This window comes from Aquarana catesbeiana, linkage group LG03, assembly GCF_042186555.1.
Source record: "Aquarana catesbeiana isolate 2022-GZ linkage group LG03, ASM4218655v1, whole genome shotgun sequence".
Taxonomy (NCBI): domain Eukaryota; kingdom Metazoa; phylum Chordata; class Amphibia; order Anura; family Ranidae; genus Aquarana; species Aquarana catesbeiana.
In genome coordinates this window covers 523,790,909-523,808,967 of record NC_133326.1, presented here as the reverse complement: position 1 = coordinate 523,808,967, position 18,059 = coordinate 523,790,909, and the positions used below count along the sequence as shown (strand labels likewise).

The following is an 18,059-nucleotide window of genomic DNA, read 5'->3' as shown; positions in this document are numbered from 1 at the left end:
TCTTATCTATATTTGATTTATAGACTTTATTACACACCAGAGAAATTATTTAGGTTTGGTAAGAGGCAGGATGCGAAGTGTCAGCGGTGCGGAGATAGGAGAGGAGACCTAGTGCATATGTTTTGGCGATGCCCCACGTTATACAGGTATTGGGAAAAATTAGTGGAGGAAATTAACGCAATATTTGGGTCTTCATTGGAAATGGAGGCCAGAACTTGCCTGTTGAGTTTGCTGGAGGAAAATGATATGCTGAAAGACACCCAGACTGCTATTATAAGATGCCTGTTTCAGGGAAGGAAAATCATAGCACGGAAGTGGCAGGAGAAAGAACCCCCAACAGTAGGAGAATAGAGAAAAGAGGCTAAGGATATGATCACGAAAGAGGAATTCTGGTACAGAAAGAGAGGCAGTTTAAAGAAATATAAGAATATATGGAAGTTATGGCTAGAGTATGAATGGGTTGGATAGGTGTAAGAACATTAGGTGGAATGGGTGGTGTGCGAATGGGATGAGAGGATGGTGGAGGGGAATGGAGGGATGGGGGGGGTATGAGGGGAAAATGGAGGGTTTAAAGGTTTGTGAATATTACTGAAGATTGTATATGTGGTCTCTATATGATCTGCTCGCTTGGAGGAAATCTGTGTTTTATTTTTAACCATAAAGTCTAGGATTAATAAAAACAAACAGAACATTAGCCACAATGATGTGAAAAAAAAGAGACGGACAAATTTTGATTTTCAAAGTTGATACGACTTCTGTTAAGATAAATTTCGCTGAAGTGGCAAAAAAAAAAAAAAAAAAAGAATCTCCGGTACCGTAAACGGCCGAACCAAGGCCTCACGTTCCTGGTCCGAGAGCCAACCCAATGCCAAGGGATCTAAAAGGTCCTGCAGTTGTTCAGGCCGAAAATCAGAGGTCAGAGTAGAGGAGTACAACTTGTCATAAAAGGCACTGAATGTTTGTAGAATCTCTGAGGGAGATGTTGCTATCCCACCATCTGGGGTCCGCAATGTGGAGACAAGTGTAAGTGGTTGGTCATTCTGTGCCAATAAGGCCAACAGACGACCATTTTTATCACCCTGTTCAAAGGCTCTCTGCCTGCCCTTATGTGTGTCAAGTCGTGTGACCTCTGCCATATGTAAATTCAGCTCCCTCTGAGCCGCCATAAGCAGATCAAAGTGAGCTGGTGTAGGATCAGAGCTATATGTAGCTGTATTATTTATCACTGAATGCTGTAACTGTTGGGTTTCTTTTTTTTGCTGCTTTTTTACGTGAGCTATAGATGAAATGTAGTGGCCCCTCGCATACGCCTTGAATGCATCCCATGTCATTTCAGGGGAAGAAGACCCTGTGTTCTGTTCCTAGAATTCAGCTAAGAGGGGAGGTATTATTTCAGTTAGTTCTGGATAAGAGACCCAATGCGCTCCCAGCCTCCACAATGCAGCACTGCGAGATGCAGGAGAGCGGAGCTTTACTACTAATGGGCTGTGGTCGGATAAATCACTGGGTAGGTAAGATGCCTCCAGCACATCTGCCAACAGTGGGGTATTCGAGAATGCCAGATCAATACGGGATGCGGTTTTGTGCGACGCGGAAAAACACGAATAGAGTCTGGTAGTAGGGTGTTTTCACCTCCAGATTTCCTCTAGACCAACTGCCTGGGCCCAGGCAGAAAGCTCCGTGCAATGGTTTTTGGGTGGAGCAGGTCTATCCAAATCCGGGGACATTATGGCATTAAAATCACCCATTATTAGAATTTTCCCAGGACTAAAAGGTGCAATTTTGTTAATAACCGCATACAATATTTCCCGCGAGAAAGGTGGGGGTATATACATGTTAATGATTATATATCTTTGCGACCAAAGTGTAAATACAACAATAACAAACTTCCCTTGTGGGTCAGTACATACTTCCTCAATTATGCAAGGGAAGTTCTTATGTATGAGAATTGAGACTCCCCTTGCATAAGTAGAGTATGTGGCATGTATAGCTCTCTGTATCCAAGGTTTTTTTAATGTCAGTATTTTGCTGCCCATAAGATGGGTTTCTTGAAGAAGAATAAGTTGGGGTGATTGAGATTTTAGATACTGAAAAAGGAGAGCTCGTTTAAATTTAGATCCCAGACCCCTGACATTCCAAGAAAGAACAGTGAAGTGATCTGCAGAGGGGTTAGCCATCTAATATACACCTCATGATCCACTGAGGATAGGTGGGAAGCCGAATCAGAAAAGAGACCATGAGCAGCAATATCCTTAATAGAACATACCATGTATTAGCATCCGTTATATGATATTCAGAGTCATACACCAAAAAGAAAACAACAAACGTGAAACAAAATTCTTTTGCAAACATTACTAAACAACCCAGGCACAATGTGCCTTTCCTACTATGCCCCATCTCTCTTCCAAAAACCAGGGAGATGGATGAGGATAGTTTTACCCCTAAACGAAAAACCTTTTAGAACTGCAGTGGCAGGCAGCCTCAAGTTGGTGCACTACACGTACACACTAGTCCAGAACTGTACCCTTTGGTTTTTAAGCCAGCATCAGCTCTTACAACTGCGCACTTTACACCTGCACAAAGTCAGGGATTTTGTAGGATTAAGAGTCAGGTGTATGATTAACCAATTATACCAAGCAGGTGCTAATGGTCATCAATTTCATCTGTAGGTTAAAGCGGTAGTAAACCACGGCTGCTTAAAAAACAAAAAAACACCTGTAAGGCAATTGCATAATGCACCACATACTAGCACATTATGAAATACTTACCTTGGAATGAAGCCTTCCAGCAGTGCACGGTCACAGATGAGAGGACTGACATGTTCCCCCGGTCTCTCTTCCGGGTTTGTTCGCTCTGGCTATGTGACTGGCTGGAGCCACGATGACGCCACTCTTGCACATGCGCACGGGAGCCCTCGGTTCCGGCACAAAGCTCTGAAGGTCCGACAAGTTATGCTGGACCTTCAGAGTGCATGCGTCAGAGATGTAACTGGATGCATCCAGGGTGAATATTTCCTAAATGGTGTAAGTTTAGGAGATATTCATTTTACCTACAGGTAAGCCTTACCTGTAGGTAAAAATCACCAAGCGGGCTTTACTACAAGTGGGCTTTAATGATTACACAATCAATAAAGTGGTTGTAAAGGTAAATAGTGTGGAAAACATTATTAAACCGAGAACTGTTACCTTGTAATAAATTCCTGGTTTCTTTTTCTGGAAAAATGTGGCTATAATCCTCGGCATCTGAATTGCAGGTCACGTGATCGCTGTAGCTTACTAAGCAATCCACGGATCTGCTGGTGGGCATGACGCCACTACATGGAAATAACGTTGCCACTGGGTCTCACTGTGTTTTTATGGTGATGAAACAGGGCAGGAGTGGCTGGAGGGGGTGTGGCTTGCTGCAGATTACAGACGATACAGGCGCACACTGCTCTCTAGCACAGCGTGCCTGTATTAACAGCTTGAGGACACAAAACATAAACTGACCACACTAGCATGAATCAGCAGCCATGCTAGTGTGTTCAGTTTACTCTCAGGAGGCAGGACAGAGGCAGTATCCACCAGGCATTATACAACACAGACAGGACTGGAAAAAAAAAAGCCACATTACAATGGATATTACATCGCTTTTAGGAGGCAGTAACATAACTTTTTTTTTAGATCTACAAACACTTTCACTGAGGGGCATAAAACTGGGTGAGGAACAGCCAACCTCTGCTAGTGAGGGGAGGTTGTGGAAGATAGCTTCATGTCACAGGTCATACACCATCACAAGACTGAGCACACGACGAGACACAAGGTAGTTATAGTGCATCAGCATGGTCTCTCCCAGGCAAAGATTTCAAAGCAGACTGGGGTTTCAAGATGTGCTGTTAAAGCTCATTTGAAGAAGCACAAAGAAACAGGCAACTTTATGGACCATGGAGGACAGTGGTCGGCCAAGGAAACTTAAAGGAGCAACGTAGTCATCCTTGGACAGGACTAGAGAACACTGCCCTCTTTCCTCTTCTAAATAACAAACAGTAGATTTGTTCTGTAATCCACAGAGAGATCTGGGAGCAATGCCGACACATAAGTGTGCAGCACAGGCAGAGAACACCAAAAATGATCAGCTGACAAGATTTCTTTAGACCCCTTTCACACTGGGGAGCTTTTCATGAGTTTTATCGCTAAAAAAAGCATCTCTCAAGCCACCCCAGTGTGAAAGCCAGAGTATACACCGCTCCCAAACCACTGCTGTCCATTGAAATGAATGGGTAACACTGCGGTAGCGATTGCAAGGCGCTTCGGCAGCACTGCAACATGGGCACTATTAAATATTTTCTTCGGCTGCTAGCTGCGGTTATAAGCAGCCCGCTAGTGGCTGAAAAGCACCGCTATAAAAGCGGTAAAGCGCCACTAAAAATAGCAGTGCTTTACTGCTAACTCTGGCACCAGACCATTGTGAAACAGGTCTCAATGACAAGATAATTGGTTGTTTTTTGGGGGGTTTTTTTTGCCCTTTTTCGACAGCCATAACAAAACCATTACAATGGTATATTTAACAGTCCAAAAAGGATTAAATAAGAAACTTCATTTTCGGAGTTTACATATATTTTAGGTGGCCTTGTGAAGCATACACTTTAGCACACCATCTTCATAGCATTCTACAACTTATAACAGTTACCTGTAGATTCTTCTGGGTTTGGGTCAAAGTTGAGCCACTCAGTACACAGAGGGTAAGCTGGTATAAGAATGTCATGGTGAACGTAGAAAGAGTCCTCTTCATGGTTGTACACTGGGAAACAAATTAAAAAAAAAACTCAAAGTAAAAAATGAACAGAAGTTTCACTATTCAAAAGTTTTTTACCCAGAGATCCTGTCAATAACAGCACTTCCCCTTTCAGGCTGACAAGACTAGGTTTTTGGTTTTGCAATAAGCTGCCACATTGTCAGCCTCCTTTAGCTGGCCGTTGGGCTGCCCATCATGACACGGCAAAGGCACATAAAAAACAACTGTATTACATAGTTACATATTCTACGTACACTCTTCACCTTACAACACTCCCCTGAGGCGAGTGTCAGAACACTGCGTAAAAATGCATTTTTCCACAACATGCAATCATCATACAAAAGTGCTAATGCATTTCAGCCCACAGGGGCCTTAGTCATTTTTCCACAATGAACCTGAGCTCACATGGTGCATACAAATGAATGGTGTCACTTTGACATTTCAGTAAAGCAAAAAAAAAAAAGGTTAAAGTTACAATGCAAGCCACCTTCGGCACAAAACGGAGACCAGCCAACATGGTAAAATGGACAGTTTTATCATGCAGCAGGTGTGAACGGGATCTTAAAGAGGTATGTACAGACCTAATAGGCAGTCCAGTGGCCAACTAAAGAAGCACACATGTCAGACTAACAATTGCTAATATATACCTGTGTGTTTGTCTGTGTCCATGTGGTCAGTGAGTCTAATGGGAGTGGTTTCATAATTATCAATCAGCTGCTGCATCTGCAGGGCTCCAATGAGAAAAGGCAGGGTCTGCATTTATTTAGACATGATTTCCTATTGGGAGTATCTCACCAAAAATGACATTTTTGTTGCAGGGGATGCCTGAAACCAGATTTGTATCTTAGACTTCTGGGAAAATCAGTGAGCCAATCACACAAGCAGGAAATCATGTCTCTGGGGGGCGTTTTGTATACATTCTGTGTTCCAAATACTTCCAGGTAGCCATATTGCATTTTACAGAACATTGCAGAGTTGCAGATTGAAGGAAAGATCATTTTTAATAACATTCATTTACAATACGACTTGTGTCACAGTTGTATATGCTATATTTTTTTCTTTTTTTTCCCCCACGAAAGTGGAGTTACACTTTAACCGCTTGCCGACTGGCTCACGCCGATATACGTCGGCAGAAGGGCACGTACAGGCAGATTACTGTACCTGTACATTCCCCCTTAAGAAGCAGTTTGCGGGCGCCCGCCGCAACCTCCGTGAGTGTGATCGCGGGTCCCGCGGACTCGATAAACAAGCATTTCCCCGTTCTGCCTAGTGACACTGACACTGATCACAGCTCCCTGTAATCGGGAGCCGTGATCAGTGTCGTGTCACACATAGCTCCTCCCCCCCACAGTTAGAGTCACTCCCTAGAACACACTTAACACCTACAGTGCCACCTAGTGGTTAACCCCTTCACTGCCAGTCACATTTACACAGTAATCAATGCATTTTTAATTGCACTGATTGCTGTATAAATGTGAATGGTCCCAAAATTGCGCCAAAAGTGTCCAAGCTGTCCGCCATAATGTCGCAGTCACAATAAAAATCGCTGATCTCTGCCATTACTAGTAAAAAAAAAAAATATTAATAAAAATGCCATAAAACTATCCCCTATTTTGTAGACGCTATAACCTTTGCGCACACCAATCAATAAAAGCTTATTGCGATTTTTTTTTACCAAAAATATGTAGAAGAATACGTATCGGCCTAAACTGAGAAGATTTTTTTTTTTTATATATATTTTTTGGGGATATTTATTATAGCAAAAGGTAAAAAATAATGCGTTTTTTTCAAAATTGTCGCTTTTTTTTGTTTATAGCGCAAAAAATAAAAAAACGCAGAGGTGATCAAATACCACCAAAAGAAAGCTCTATTTGTGGGGAAAAAAGGATGTCAATTTTGTTTGGGAGCCACATCGCACGAGGATGGAAATGTATGAACATTTGCATATGACAAAGGCTTTTTGGTTGTTTATGGTTTATGATCCTGCGCAGTCTTTCATATCTGATTTTCTCGTACGAAAACAGTACACATTAAATGAAAATGGTTCACTCTATTCACGTATGAGAAAAGTTGTCGTTTGTCCCTTCATAAATTCTCGCTTGGAAAGCCTGAATCGGATGCCAATTGTCGTGTACACACTATACGAAAATCAAAACGATCGTGCCTTGTACGGAATGTTTCCTTCTGATTTTTCTCAGTGTGTACCAAGCTTTACTCAGCTCTGTCAATATCAATGACAGCAAAGCACCCATCAACCAGGTCATCACCTCAGTGAAAGATCTCTGTTAAGAGCTCAGGCTCCAATCACCCCTCAGCTCTCCTGTAAAGTCAGTTAGCTAAGGGCTGTAAGTTAGTAGCAAGTCCAACTATGTAAAACACGGATGGCCATGGATGAATCAAAATTCAGCAGATTTAGTAGGGACAGGCCATAATTAAATCCATATATGGCTATCTCTGATCGACTTCTGTCGAACAGGAACATTGTAAAAATGCTGTTGAGCTGTCATAATACAATGAGGTTGATTTACTACAACTGAAGAGTGCAATATCCGGTGCAGCTGTGCATGGTAGCCAGTCAGCTTCTAACTTCAGCTTGTTCAATTAAGCGGACCAAAAAAAACATGGAAGCCAATTGGTTTCCAGATTTCGCACACTCCAAATCAAACCCAATGTCTCAGCAGGAAGAACAGTTTATATCCATCTCGCGTGTGTGAGTAATCTGTTCATTTTCTATGCAAAACCCTTTAAATTACCCCTCACTCACAAGAACTACATCCCAAAAGAACCCTTTTATATGAGACAATGCGTGGACGGGTTCTTGAGTTGAGTTGAATTGAGCAACAGACAGCGTGTTGTCAACCCAACCAAGAAGTTAGGAGTATACAGGATATACAGGTATATCTAGCAGGTCAACGGGTAATTTTCTGTACTTAAAGCAATCTTAAAGGGTCAAAAGTAGGGTTGCACCGATACCAGTATCGATACTGGTGCCGATACTAAGCATTTTTAAGGGGATCGGTACTCGTGGAAATGCAACGATACCTTCTAGTTTGTTTTTTTCAGCTGTCAGCGGGATTTCCCCACTAACAGCTGAAATGTAAAGAAATTAATGTCGGTAATTATTGATTGTTAAGGAGCGGGGCCGCCGCGCCCTTAACAACCATGTCAGCTGTCCATAGGATTCCCCTCCCCGCCTCTTCCTCCTGCCAGCTGTCACCAGGTCCAGACTGACCGCAGCCGCATGTCCTCTGCAGTGCTGGGTGTACTGACAGGCAGGGTTGTATCTACTGAGGCAAACAAGGCATTTGCGTTGTAGGGCGGCACCGACCAATTATGTTGCTACAGGAGGGCAAGGGGGTGGATGCAGCAGAGGGTGAATGGATTATAATGAAAGTGTTCAGCTGCCTATCGAGCCTCCAAGTCATCTTCGTATAGAGTGGATCCCCCCTCCTTCCTGTCGTCTCTCAGGGACTCCGCTCACCCCCATCTATGGAGAATGGACAGGGTGGCCTCTACTTCCTCGTGTCTGTGTGTGTAATGCTGTGCAGTTCCAGCTCCTTTCTGATGATTTGTATGTTTTTAGACTGCAGTGCGTGCTGACATCCGTCAGTGTGCACTGTAAGGCTCTGCAAGCTGGAGGGACAGCGGGAATGTGCAGCCCGGAATACACAAGATTCCTCTATTCTGTCTCTGTGTCGGTAGATTCCTTCATAGGAATGCAGGTTATGGGAACAAGTTTGGAATACTGGGGTGAGTATGCAGGTAACCTAAAGGCTGTGCTGTGTGCAGTCACACCTCCACCTAATGTCTGCCTGATTGATAGTCAAATGAAGGGTTATCTGTCATCATCCGATCTGTGTGAAGGTCCTGAATGGGGATATGAAATGAAGATTCACCTGCACAACATATGCTAATCCTCTGATAGCTGTGCTGGAATCCTCACTGATAATTGAGGGCTCTATGACTATTTTCTATGTAAATATCATGTCATCATACTATGCGCAATGTCCGCAATCTCAGACAATCTGCAATCCCCCCCACCCTGCCCTCACCTACCTTCCTACTCCCCCCATCCTGTCCTCACCATCCTACTCCCCCCACCCAGCCCTCACTTACCCCCTACAAAGCTCTACCAACCTGCCCTCACTTACCCTCCCCCCCCCCCGCCTTCACTTACCCTACTACTGCCCCCCCCCACCCTGCCTTCACTTACCCTCCTACTTTCCCGCCCCCCCCCCTTGCTCTCACTTACACTCCTACTCCCCCCCAACCCTGCCCTCACTTACCCTTCTACTTCCCCCCAACCCTGCCCTCAGTTACCCTCCTACCCCCCCACCCTGCCTTCACTTACCCTCCTACTTCCCCCCACCCTCACTTACCCTCCTACCCTCCCCCCCCACCCTCACTTACTCTCTTACCCCCCACTCACCCCGCCCTCACTTACCCCCCTACTCTCCCCTCCCCCATATCCTCACTTACACCCTACTCCCCCCTCCCCACTCTTACCCCACAGCCTCACCCAACTCTCCTGCACCCCCCACCTCCCAAACTACCCCTCTACCTACTCTTCCTAGACAATAGGCATCAGTAATTGGTATCGGCGAGTACTTAAAAAAAAAAGTATCGGTACTCGTATTCAGTGTTAAAAGAATGGTATCGGTGCATCCCTAGTTAAAACATGAAGACGTGCATATTTTTTTTTTGGGGGGGGGTTACTCTGACATACATTTTAACCTCTCGCTGTCATCACTGCCTGCCTGCATTTCTCAGCAGCCAACACAGTTTTGACAGTCAGTGAAGTGTACTTACCATGAATTTCAAGACTACAGTGGTCTTTCTCTGCCCGACCACAGACCAGGAGGTTGTCAGTGGATTTAATAACAAAATCTTCAGTTTCATATTGCTCCTACAAAATATTGAGAAGCTGTTGTTATAAGATTCATTTTAATGCCTACAAATCACAGCATTGCACAAACGTTCCAGTATAAAAATAGGAAACAATACAAACCAACACACTTTAAACAGAGAAAGGAAAGATTTAAGTATAACAAGCAAAACCGGAAAATCTGTCATTAAAGTGTATCTAAAACCCATGGTTAAAAATGTAATATATTGCAGCTTACCAGTCGTTAAACAGGGTCGCTGCATTAGTTCTTTTTTAGGCCTTTTTAACCTGCTGATACTGCAAGTAAGGCCCCTTTCACACTGCCGCGACTTAAAAGTCGCACGATTTTGCCGAGATTTCAGGTAATGCCTGTGTAAACTTGAGGTCTATGGACCTCAACTCGCATGAAAGTCAGACCAAAGTAGTACAGGGACTACTTTGATGTTGGTGCGACTTGAAGTCGCACAGATATGACTGTTTATCATTGGAAATCATGGGGTAAGAATTGTCATGCGACTTTGCAGTCCCAAGTTGCAGGACATGTTGTACAAGTGTGAAAGGGGCCTTACACACTTTCTGTCCTAGGGTGGCAACACTCAATAACTGTATTGTATCTATGGAAGAGCAGCTTTGTCACTCTAGCACAGGAAGTGTGCTAGGAAAATAAAACATCTCCTCCTTTTATCTCTATTACTTAGGGGGAGGTGTCCCGTAGTTAAAGTGTTACTAAACCCACAACAGTAAAATCAATCTATATATGCAGTAAAGCATATTTGTTATACTCACTATGGAACATTGTATAAAAAGACAGTTTGATTCTGTCTCATCTGATCCTCCCCTTATTTCACAGTCCCTAATCCATCTCCTGATAATACAGCGCCTTGGGGGCACTCTAGCAATACACACCAAACTGAACATGTGCAGAGAGTTTTTCTTGGGAGGGTGCTTGTGATCGGCACATGGCCAATCAGCACTATCCAGACAGAGGGTCAGGGGTCAATGCAGCCTCATAGGACAGTCAGAGAATGGAAACTCCTGCTGCAAGCTTTAACCAGTGCTCGGGCGGACACTGATAGAAGTCACAAGACTACTATATACTGCTGATGAGAAAAGGTATTTAGCAGTTTATATTTACTAAGATAACTACATTTCCATGTTCTGTGTACTATGGGAAACCAGATATAGTGAATGCAGGGTCCTGGGATCAGTAACACTTTAAAAGAGGACTGGCCAGGGTTGATAATGCTTAATACAATGCTGCAAAGTGTACAGAAATTTGCAAGGTCAACTGAATTCTGGATCTACAGGCATTTCTTTTGCACTTGTAGAACAGGTTACTAAATGCTGTCAGTCAATTTTTTGTGGGGAGGGAGCGGGGGCAGGGCTCAGCCACGCAGTGCGTCTATAGATGCACATATCCCAGCTCAGCTCAGGATCGAGCAGGCACAAGTACCCCCCCAAAGCAAGTGGCTTTGCTATGGGGCACTCAGAAGAGTGAAGAGAGGAGGAGCCAGGAGTGCCAACAGAGGGCTCCAGAAGAGGAGGTCCAGGGCCACTCTGTGCAAAATCATGGCAACATCCAAGTATAAACAATTCAATCCAAGGATGTCATAGGGGCGGTAAATGGTAAAAGTTATGCTATGTAAATGCATCTCATCCCCCCCCCCCCCCCCCTTTTCTGTTTATGTACTTGTACCCGGGATGGAGGTACATATAATGTGCCTCATTTAAAGTCCCAAACTACCCCCTCTTGTGTAAATGGGAACATGTAATGAATGAAAAAAGTAGGTGTTATTTCAATTTGGCTACAAAAGTTGAAATACACGTTAAAAGATAATTTAATTAGAAACTCTAATAATTCTACATTAAAAAAGGAATATATAGTCTTTTTAAAGTTTATAATATACATGTAAACTAGGGTTACAATATCAAGCATTTGCACGAGTATCAGTACTCGTGCAAATGCTCCAATGCCTAATCCGAAACTTGTTGTATTGGGCCAGGCATCCTCAGTGTAGCAGGGGGGCCAGGCAGCCTCACAGGTGATCGGTGCAGCAGCGGCAGGGGGCAGTTACAAGCACTGATCCCCTGTATAGCTTTCCTGACAGCCGCTTCAGTTACAAGCACCGATCCCCCTGTATAACTTATACAGGGGGATCGGTGCTTGTAACTGCCACCGCACCGATCACCCCTGACTGTCCCCTGTGTGTTCCTCCGGCTCCCTGGGTCCTCGCTCTCTCCATCCTCCTCCCGGTTCCCCCTCTGTGCTCCCCGGGCGCTCCACCAGTCCCCCTCCCCCACCCTCCCAGATCTATCAGGATGGAGAGTGGAGGAAGGAACCGGTATATATGTCATTTATGGGCTCCTTCCTTTTCCAAATGCAGTAAGTGATCACTGACTCTGTCCATTCATAACTGAAACATCGTAACCTGTGTTTATGATGTCTCAGTTTATGAATGGAGAGGAGCTGTTATCTCCTGTTCAATCATCTCCAGTGCAGCCAAGGCTGCAGAAAAAGGGACTGGGGAATCTGTGTCCCCAATCCCTTTCTGTGTCTCAAAGGGGAGATATCAGGGGTCTGTTTAGACTCCTGATCTCTGATCAAAGCCCCCCTAACAGGGCTGATAAATAAAAAAAAAAGAGAGAGTAATAAATAAAGGTTAAATTGTAAAAATACTAGAAAAAAAAAACAACACAGTTATCTCAGCAGTTGCTAGTCAAGGAAGCAGAGTGAGTGTATTCACTAATCTATCCTGCCTCAAGGGCAGACCTCACAAATTCCACTCGCCTGCTCACATTTTGCAGGCTGATGAGTATGTGGGCTGCCTGGGAGCGCGGGGTGGGGGCGAGCACCGCCGGCAACCTGGGTTGTAAGGGAGCCATTCTCCCAGCGATCGTAGGGGAAGAGAGGGGAGAGCCGCCACCTGGTTGATCAGAGCGCTGGGGAACATAACAGCTTTCATTTCAATAGCTGTGTGTTCCACGCCGTGCGCCGTCATATACAGCCCCTCCTCTTTGTTTGGGCACTTTGATAGACAGATCACCCGTCTAATCCAAATGAAAGCTGTTATGTTCCGACGCTGTGATCAACCAGGCAGCAGCGGCTCTCCTCTCTCTTCCCCTGCACAGGTAGGCTGCATCGGCGGGCACAGGCTGCATTTTTGGGCACGGATAAAGTTGTTGTTAATATTTATTTTATTAACTTAATTCTGCAAAAAACATTTAAGTGTCATTTCATGAGATAATTTATGAGGGCGTGTTTAGGGGTGGAATTAGGGGCGGGGTAGGGGTTGGGCAGGGCAACTGGTGGCGAGTAACCCTTGAGGCCTAGCTAGTAGCTCAGGACTTGAAATTTTGAGCCCTGCTCTAGAGGCTACGCTACAAATCTCTACATTTAATACAATAACAAAGATATAGAAACGCAAAAATGTAAGAGTGTGAGAATCACAAAAAATTACTTTCAGATAAACACTGCAAAAATACTTTAAAATATGTGCTCACTGAAAATAAACTATATTTTCCATTTATAGCCTAAATCTTATAAACCTTTCATGAGACCTGTCAGCTCTACCTTTGTTCCTGTAAATGTGATTCCATGCAAAAAAAGCTGCCAAATCAAACTACATATGACCAAACAGTCACAGAACAATCAACATGTTTGGTGTGATGAATTATGCTGCGTTTTGCATTTGAACTGACTTGGAGGGAACAGTGTCCCTAATCAATAGCTCTAACTTTTTTCTTTTTACTTGATTTTACAAGTAAAGAAGGTGCAGACACACAATACATGTATACATACGGTATCTTTTAGGGTGACATAAGCATCCTGCTCGTTGCAGCTGTATACAGTAAGACCGGCCAGACTGTCTCCAAGGTTCGCAACATCTAGTAAGACATAAGATTTAATAGCATTTATTCGTTAATGTTTAAAACAGCACTCCCAAGAACTCAGCCGCTTTTTTAAAAGTGCTGGCTTACAATGGGTTAAGTCCAATGAGGTGCAAGTCACCCTTGAGGACTTATCTTGCGTATTTAGAATGTACATTTTATTCAGCGCCAGGAGTATAGCTATCATTATGATCCAGGTGCACTGCCAGGAGTGAAGTGGCTTTCTCATACAGTAGCTGCTTGATGTCATTTGGGATGCAGCACCTGCACGAACAGCAACGAGCTGTTGCTTTGAATTTACCATCCATGTAGGTCCGCATGTATGTCCCTGAGCTCACATTGTCTGCGTTCGGGGTCATGTACCCACATCCACACGGATGTCAGATTGGGAACAGCAGCTATGCCTGTGCAGCCGTTGCATCCCTATTGACATAAATGGGACTGGACTGCCTGTACGGGGATGCACGGAACACATGAGCATCCCTGTGCAGGTAAACATGGCCCTCCATGGGCTTACACTTTAGTATGCCATAAGTGAACAATACTTTAGTAGTAACTTAGCAGGAATTTTGTAAGTTACGTTGTGTTTATGTGCGCCATTAATGCTTTTAGTGTATTTTTGTTAAAATAGAGATATGATGAACATTTGTACAATTATTACAGGGCCCAAAGAAAATCAGTACTTTTTTTTAATCTACAGATCATGTGCTTTCAGAAAATGTTTAGTTTGAGGGGTCTTTTCAAATTCTGAAAGCTGTAAGTGAAAAATGGTAACCTCCATATTTTTTGCACAAATTGTTTTTATTTACAGTTTTGCGTACCATTTCACAAAAAAGTGCAATTTAAAATTTACAAATATTTGATATTTATTAACTCAACACAGTTTTAACTTTTATATTTACTAGGAATTTTGTACCTTTTGCCATGTATGAATCCACTATTAATGATTTTAGTGTATTTTTAGCAAAAATATTGTTTTGATAAACATTTGCGCAAATATTGTGGTGCCTTAAAAATCAGTAGCATCTTCTTTCTATTCTACTGGCTGTGTGCTTTCAGAAAATGCATGGTTTGGGGGGTCTTTTACAAACCCTGAAAGCTGTAAGTGGAAAAGTAAAACCTTCAGTTTTTTTGAGAATTTTTTGCGTATGTCCGATTTTTACTATTTCTCAAAAAGGTGCAATTTAAAAATATACAAATATTTGTTATTCATTAATTCAATACAGGTTAATATTTAGAAGGAATTGAGCAGGAATTTTGTAAAATTTGCTGTTTGTATCTGTTAACAATGATATTGGTGTATTTTTAGTGAAGATGTTGCTTTGGTAAAAATTTGAACAAATATTGCGGGGGCCTTAAAAATCATTAATACCTTCTTTTTAATCCACTGGTTCTATGCTTTCAGAAAATAATAGGATTTTTATAACAGCTTACCTGTAAATCCTTTTCTTGGAGTACATCATGGGACACAGAGCCACAGTAATTCCTGTCTGGGTTATACGGCACCTTTAGGTGATGGACACTGGCACACCCTAAACAGGAAGTTCAATTCCCCATATAACCCCTCCCCTTACCGGGAGTACCTCAGTTTTGTAGCAAAGCAATACACGTGTAACCAGAAAGAGGGAAGGGACCTCTGTGTCCCGTGATGTACTCTAAGAAAAGGATTTTACAGGTAAGCTGTTATAAAAATCCTATTTTCTTTATTGTACATCACGGGACACAGAGCCACAGTAATTACTGTCTGGAATGTCCCAGAGCAATGCCACCTGAGGGGAGGGGACACAACAAAAGTAGGGTGCAATCAGACCTGAGGACCTATACTGCAGCCTGCAGCACATTGCGCCCAAAGGCGACATCCTCATGCCTTCTTACATCCACCTGATAGAATATGGTGAATGTATGGACTGAAGACCAGGTTGCAGCCTTGCAGATTTGAGCCATGGAGGCTTGGTGATACACTGCCCATGAAGCACTAACAGCCCTGGTGGAGTGCGCTTAGAGCTGAAAAGGTGGAACCTTCCTCTTCAAGCCATAAGCTTGAATAATTACCTGCCGAATCAATTTGGCAATAGAGGATTTCGATGCTCCTGTCCTTTCCCAGGACCTTCTGGCAACATGAACAAAACATCTGTTTTCCGAATATGAGCAGTTGCCTTCAAATAGATCTTGACCGCTCTCACTACATCCAAAGAGTGTAGTGACTTTCCTTCCTTAGAATAGGGTTCTGGAAAAAATTAAGGTAAAACAATATCCTGGTTTAGGTGAAAACCTGAAACCACCTTTGGCAGAAAGCTAGGATGAGGACGCAATACCACTCTATCCTTGTGAACAATTAAATATGGCTCTTTACAAGAAAGAGCCGCCAGCTCTGATACCCTTCTTGCAGAAGAAAATGCTACCAGAAAAACTAGTTTCCTTGTTAAAAGGACCAAAGGAACACGTCGTATCGGCTCAAAAGGCTGTTTCTGTAATGCTGACAGAACTAAATTCAAGTCCCAAGGGTTCAGGGGTGCTTTAACCGGAGGATTAAGCTGCGTTACCCCCTGTATAAAGCTTTGGATAAAAGAATGCGAAGCCAGCAGACGTTGAAACAACACTGATAAGGCCAAGACCTGGCCCTTGATAGTACTCAAGGCCAGCTTCATCTCCAGCCCCATTTGCAGAAAGGCAAGAACTCTACCTATGACATACTTCCTAGGATCCCAACCCCTGGATTCACACCAAGAAACATATGCCTTCCAGACTCTATAATAAATGACTCTGGAAGCTGGCTTCCTTGCATTAATCAAGGTAGGTATCACTGAGCCTGAAAGCTCACGATTCTTCAGAATGTGGGTTTTAATAGCCAAACCATTAAATTTAGCTTTTGTAAAGTAGGATGGAACACGGGTCCCTGCAATAGCAGGTCTGGACGTGGTGGTAGGGTCCATTGGTTTCCTACCGCATCTTTACTATTTCTGCATACCAAGATCTTCTGGGCCACAAGAACTACCATCTTCCTTTCCCGCTTGATCCTGCGAAGAAGTCGAGGTAGCAGCAGAATAGGAGGAAACGCATAAATCAGTGAGAACTGATCCCACGGAGTCACCAACGCATCTGTTCCACATGCGAGTGGATCCCTTGTTCTTGACACAAAGTTGTCGACTTTGTTGTTGAACCTGGACGCAAACAGATCTACACCCAGGATCCCCCATCTTTGGCATATAGCCAGGAAGATGTCGGGGTGAAGGGACCATTCCCCGGGAACAACTACTGGCGACTTAGGTAGTCTGCCTGCCAGTTCTCTACCCTTGGAATGAAGATTGCCGAAATGCACGGCACATGTTCTTCTGCCTAGGCTAGGATATGGTTTACCTCTGCCTGGGCTGCCTGACTTCTGGTGCCCCCTTGGTGATTGATATAAGCCACTGCTGTGGCATTGTCGAAATGTCCAGGCCTTTAGGGCTAGACGCACTGCCCAAATCTTTAGAATGTTGACGGGCAAGATCCTTTCGGTTCTGGACCATTTCTCTTGGACAGACGCTTCTTCCAGGACTGCTCCCCAACCTGAAAGGCTGGCATCTGTTGTTACCACCTTCCAGGTAACTGGTAAGAAGGATTTCCCCTTCTGCAGATTCTCGGATATCCTCCACCAACTCAGGCTCTGGCGCACCTTTGGTGACAAACGCATTGGAAAATCTAGTGCCTGAATCTTTTTGTTCCAGGACAATAGGATACTGTTTTGCAGCAGTCTCAAATGAAACTGAGCACAGGGAACTGCTTCAAATGAAGCCACCATCTTCCCCACTAACCTCATACAAAGGCGAATGGAAGGACCTTTCTTTGCCCTGATCCCTTAGACCAGCTCCTTTATGCGCTGATCTTTGCCTGGGGTAAAAACACCTTCTTTTGGGCTGTATCTATAACCAGACCCAAGTACTCTAATCTTACTGGTTTTAAAGATTTCTCTAGGTTGATGACCCAACCTAGGTATTCCAGGTTGTTGATTGTGGTGACTACACTTTGATTCAAGCAGACTACCGACCAGTCTATTAAGAGCGGGTCGTCCAGGTATGCTATTATTGTTATACCTTGAGTCCTTCATTTGGCCAGAGGAAGGGCCAGAAGTTTTGTAAACACCCAAGGTGCAGTAGCTAGACCAAAAGGCAAGGCTACAAACTGAAAATTAAGTTTTTCTACTTCGAAACGCAGATACTTCTGGTGAGCAAGGAAAATAGGTACATGCAGGTATGCATCCTTGATGTCGATTGATGCCAGATGCTCTCTCCCTTGTAGGATGGAGACTACTGATCGAATTGATTCCATTTGAAAAGAGCGAATCTTCAGGAACCAGTTTAAATCTTTGAGATCTAGAATGGGTCTGACATCCCCATTTGGTTTTGGTACCGTGAAAAGGTTTGAATAAAACCCTGACCCCTGTTCTTCCACGGGGACCACCATGATCACCTTTTGTGACAAAAGTCGTTCTAACGCTAGAAAGAGAGACTCCTTTTTCTCTGGATCTTTGGGG

The 18,059-nt window shown here is 43.7% G+C and overlaps 1 protein-coding gene across 1 annotated transcript in view; it reads right to left on the bottom strand.

The window, feature by feature from the left end:
* PWP1 (PWP1 homolog, endonuclein) overlaps nt 1-18,059 on the bottom strand; it is a 165,278-nt gene that overhangs the window by 125,230 nt on the left and 21,989 nt on the right. Inside the window, exons 4-6 of the mRNA XM_073621228.1 lie at nt 13,458-13,543; nt 9,583-9,679; nt 4,669-4,779 (exon numbers count right to left, since the gene is read on the bottom strand). Of these exons, the coding sequence (XP_073477329.1) occupies nt 4,669-4,779; nt 9,583-9,679; nt 13,458-13,543 (294 nt within the window). The remainder of the gene's footprint in view (nt 1-4,668; nt 4,780-9,582; nt 9,680-13,457; nt 13,544-18,059) is intronic.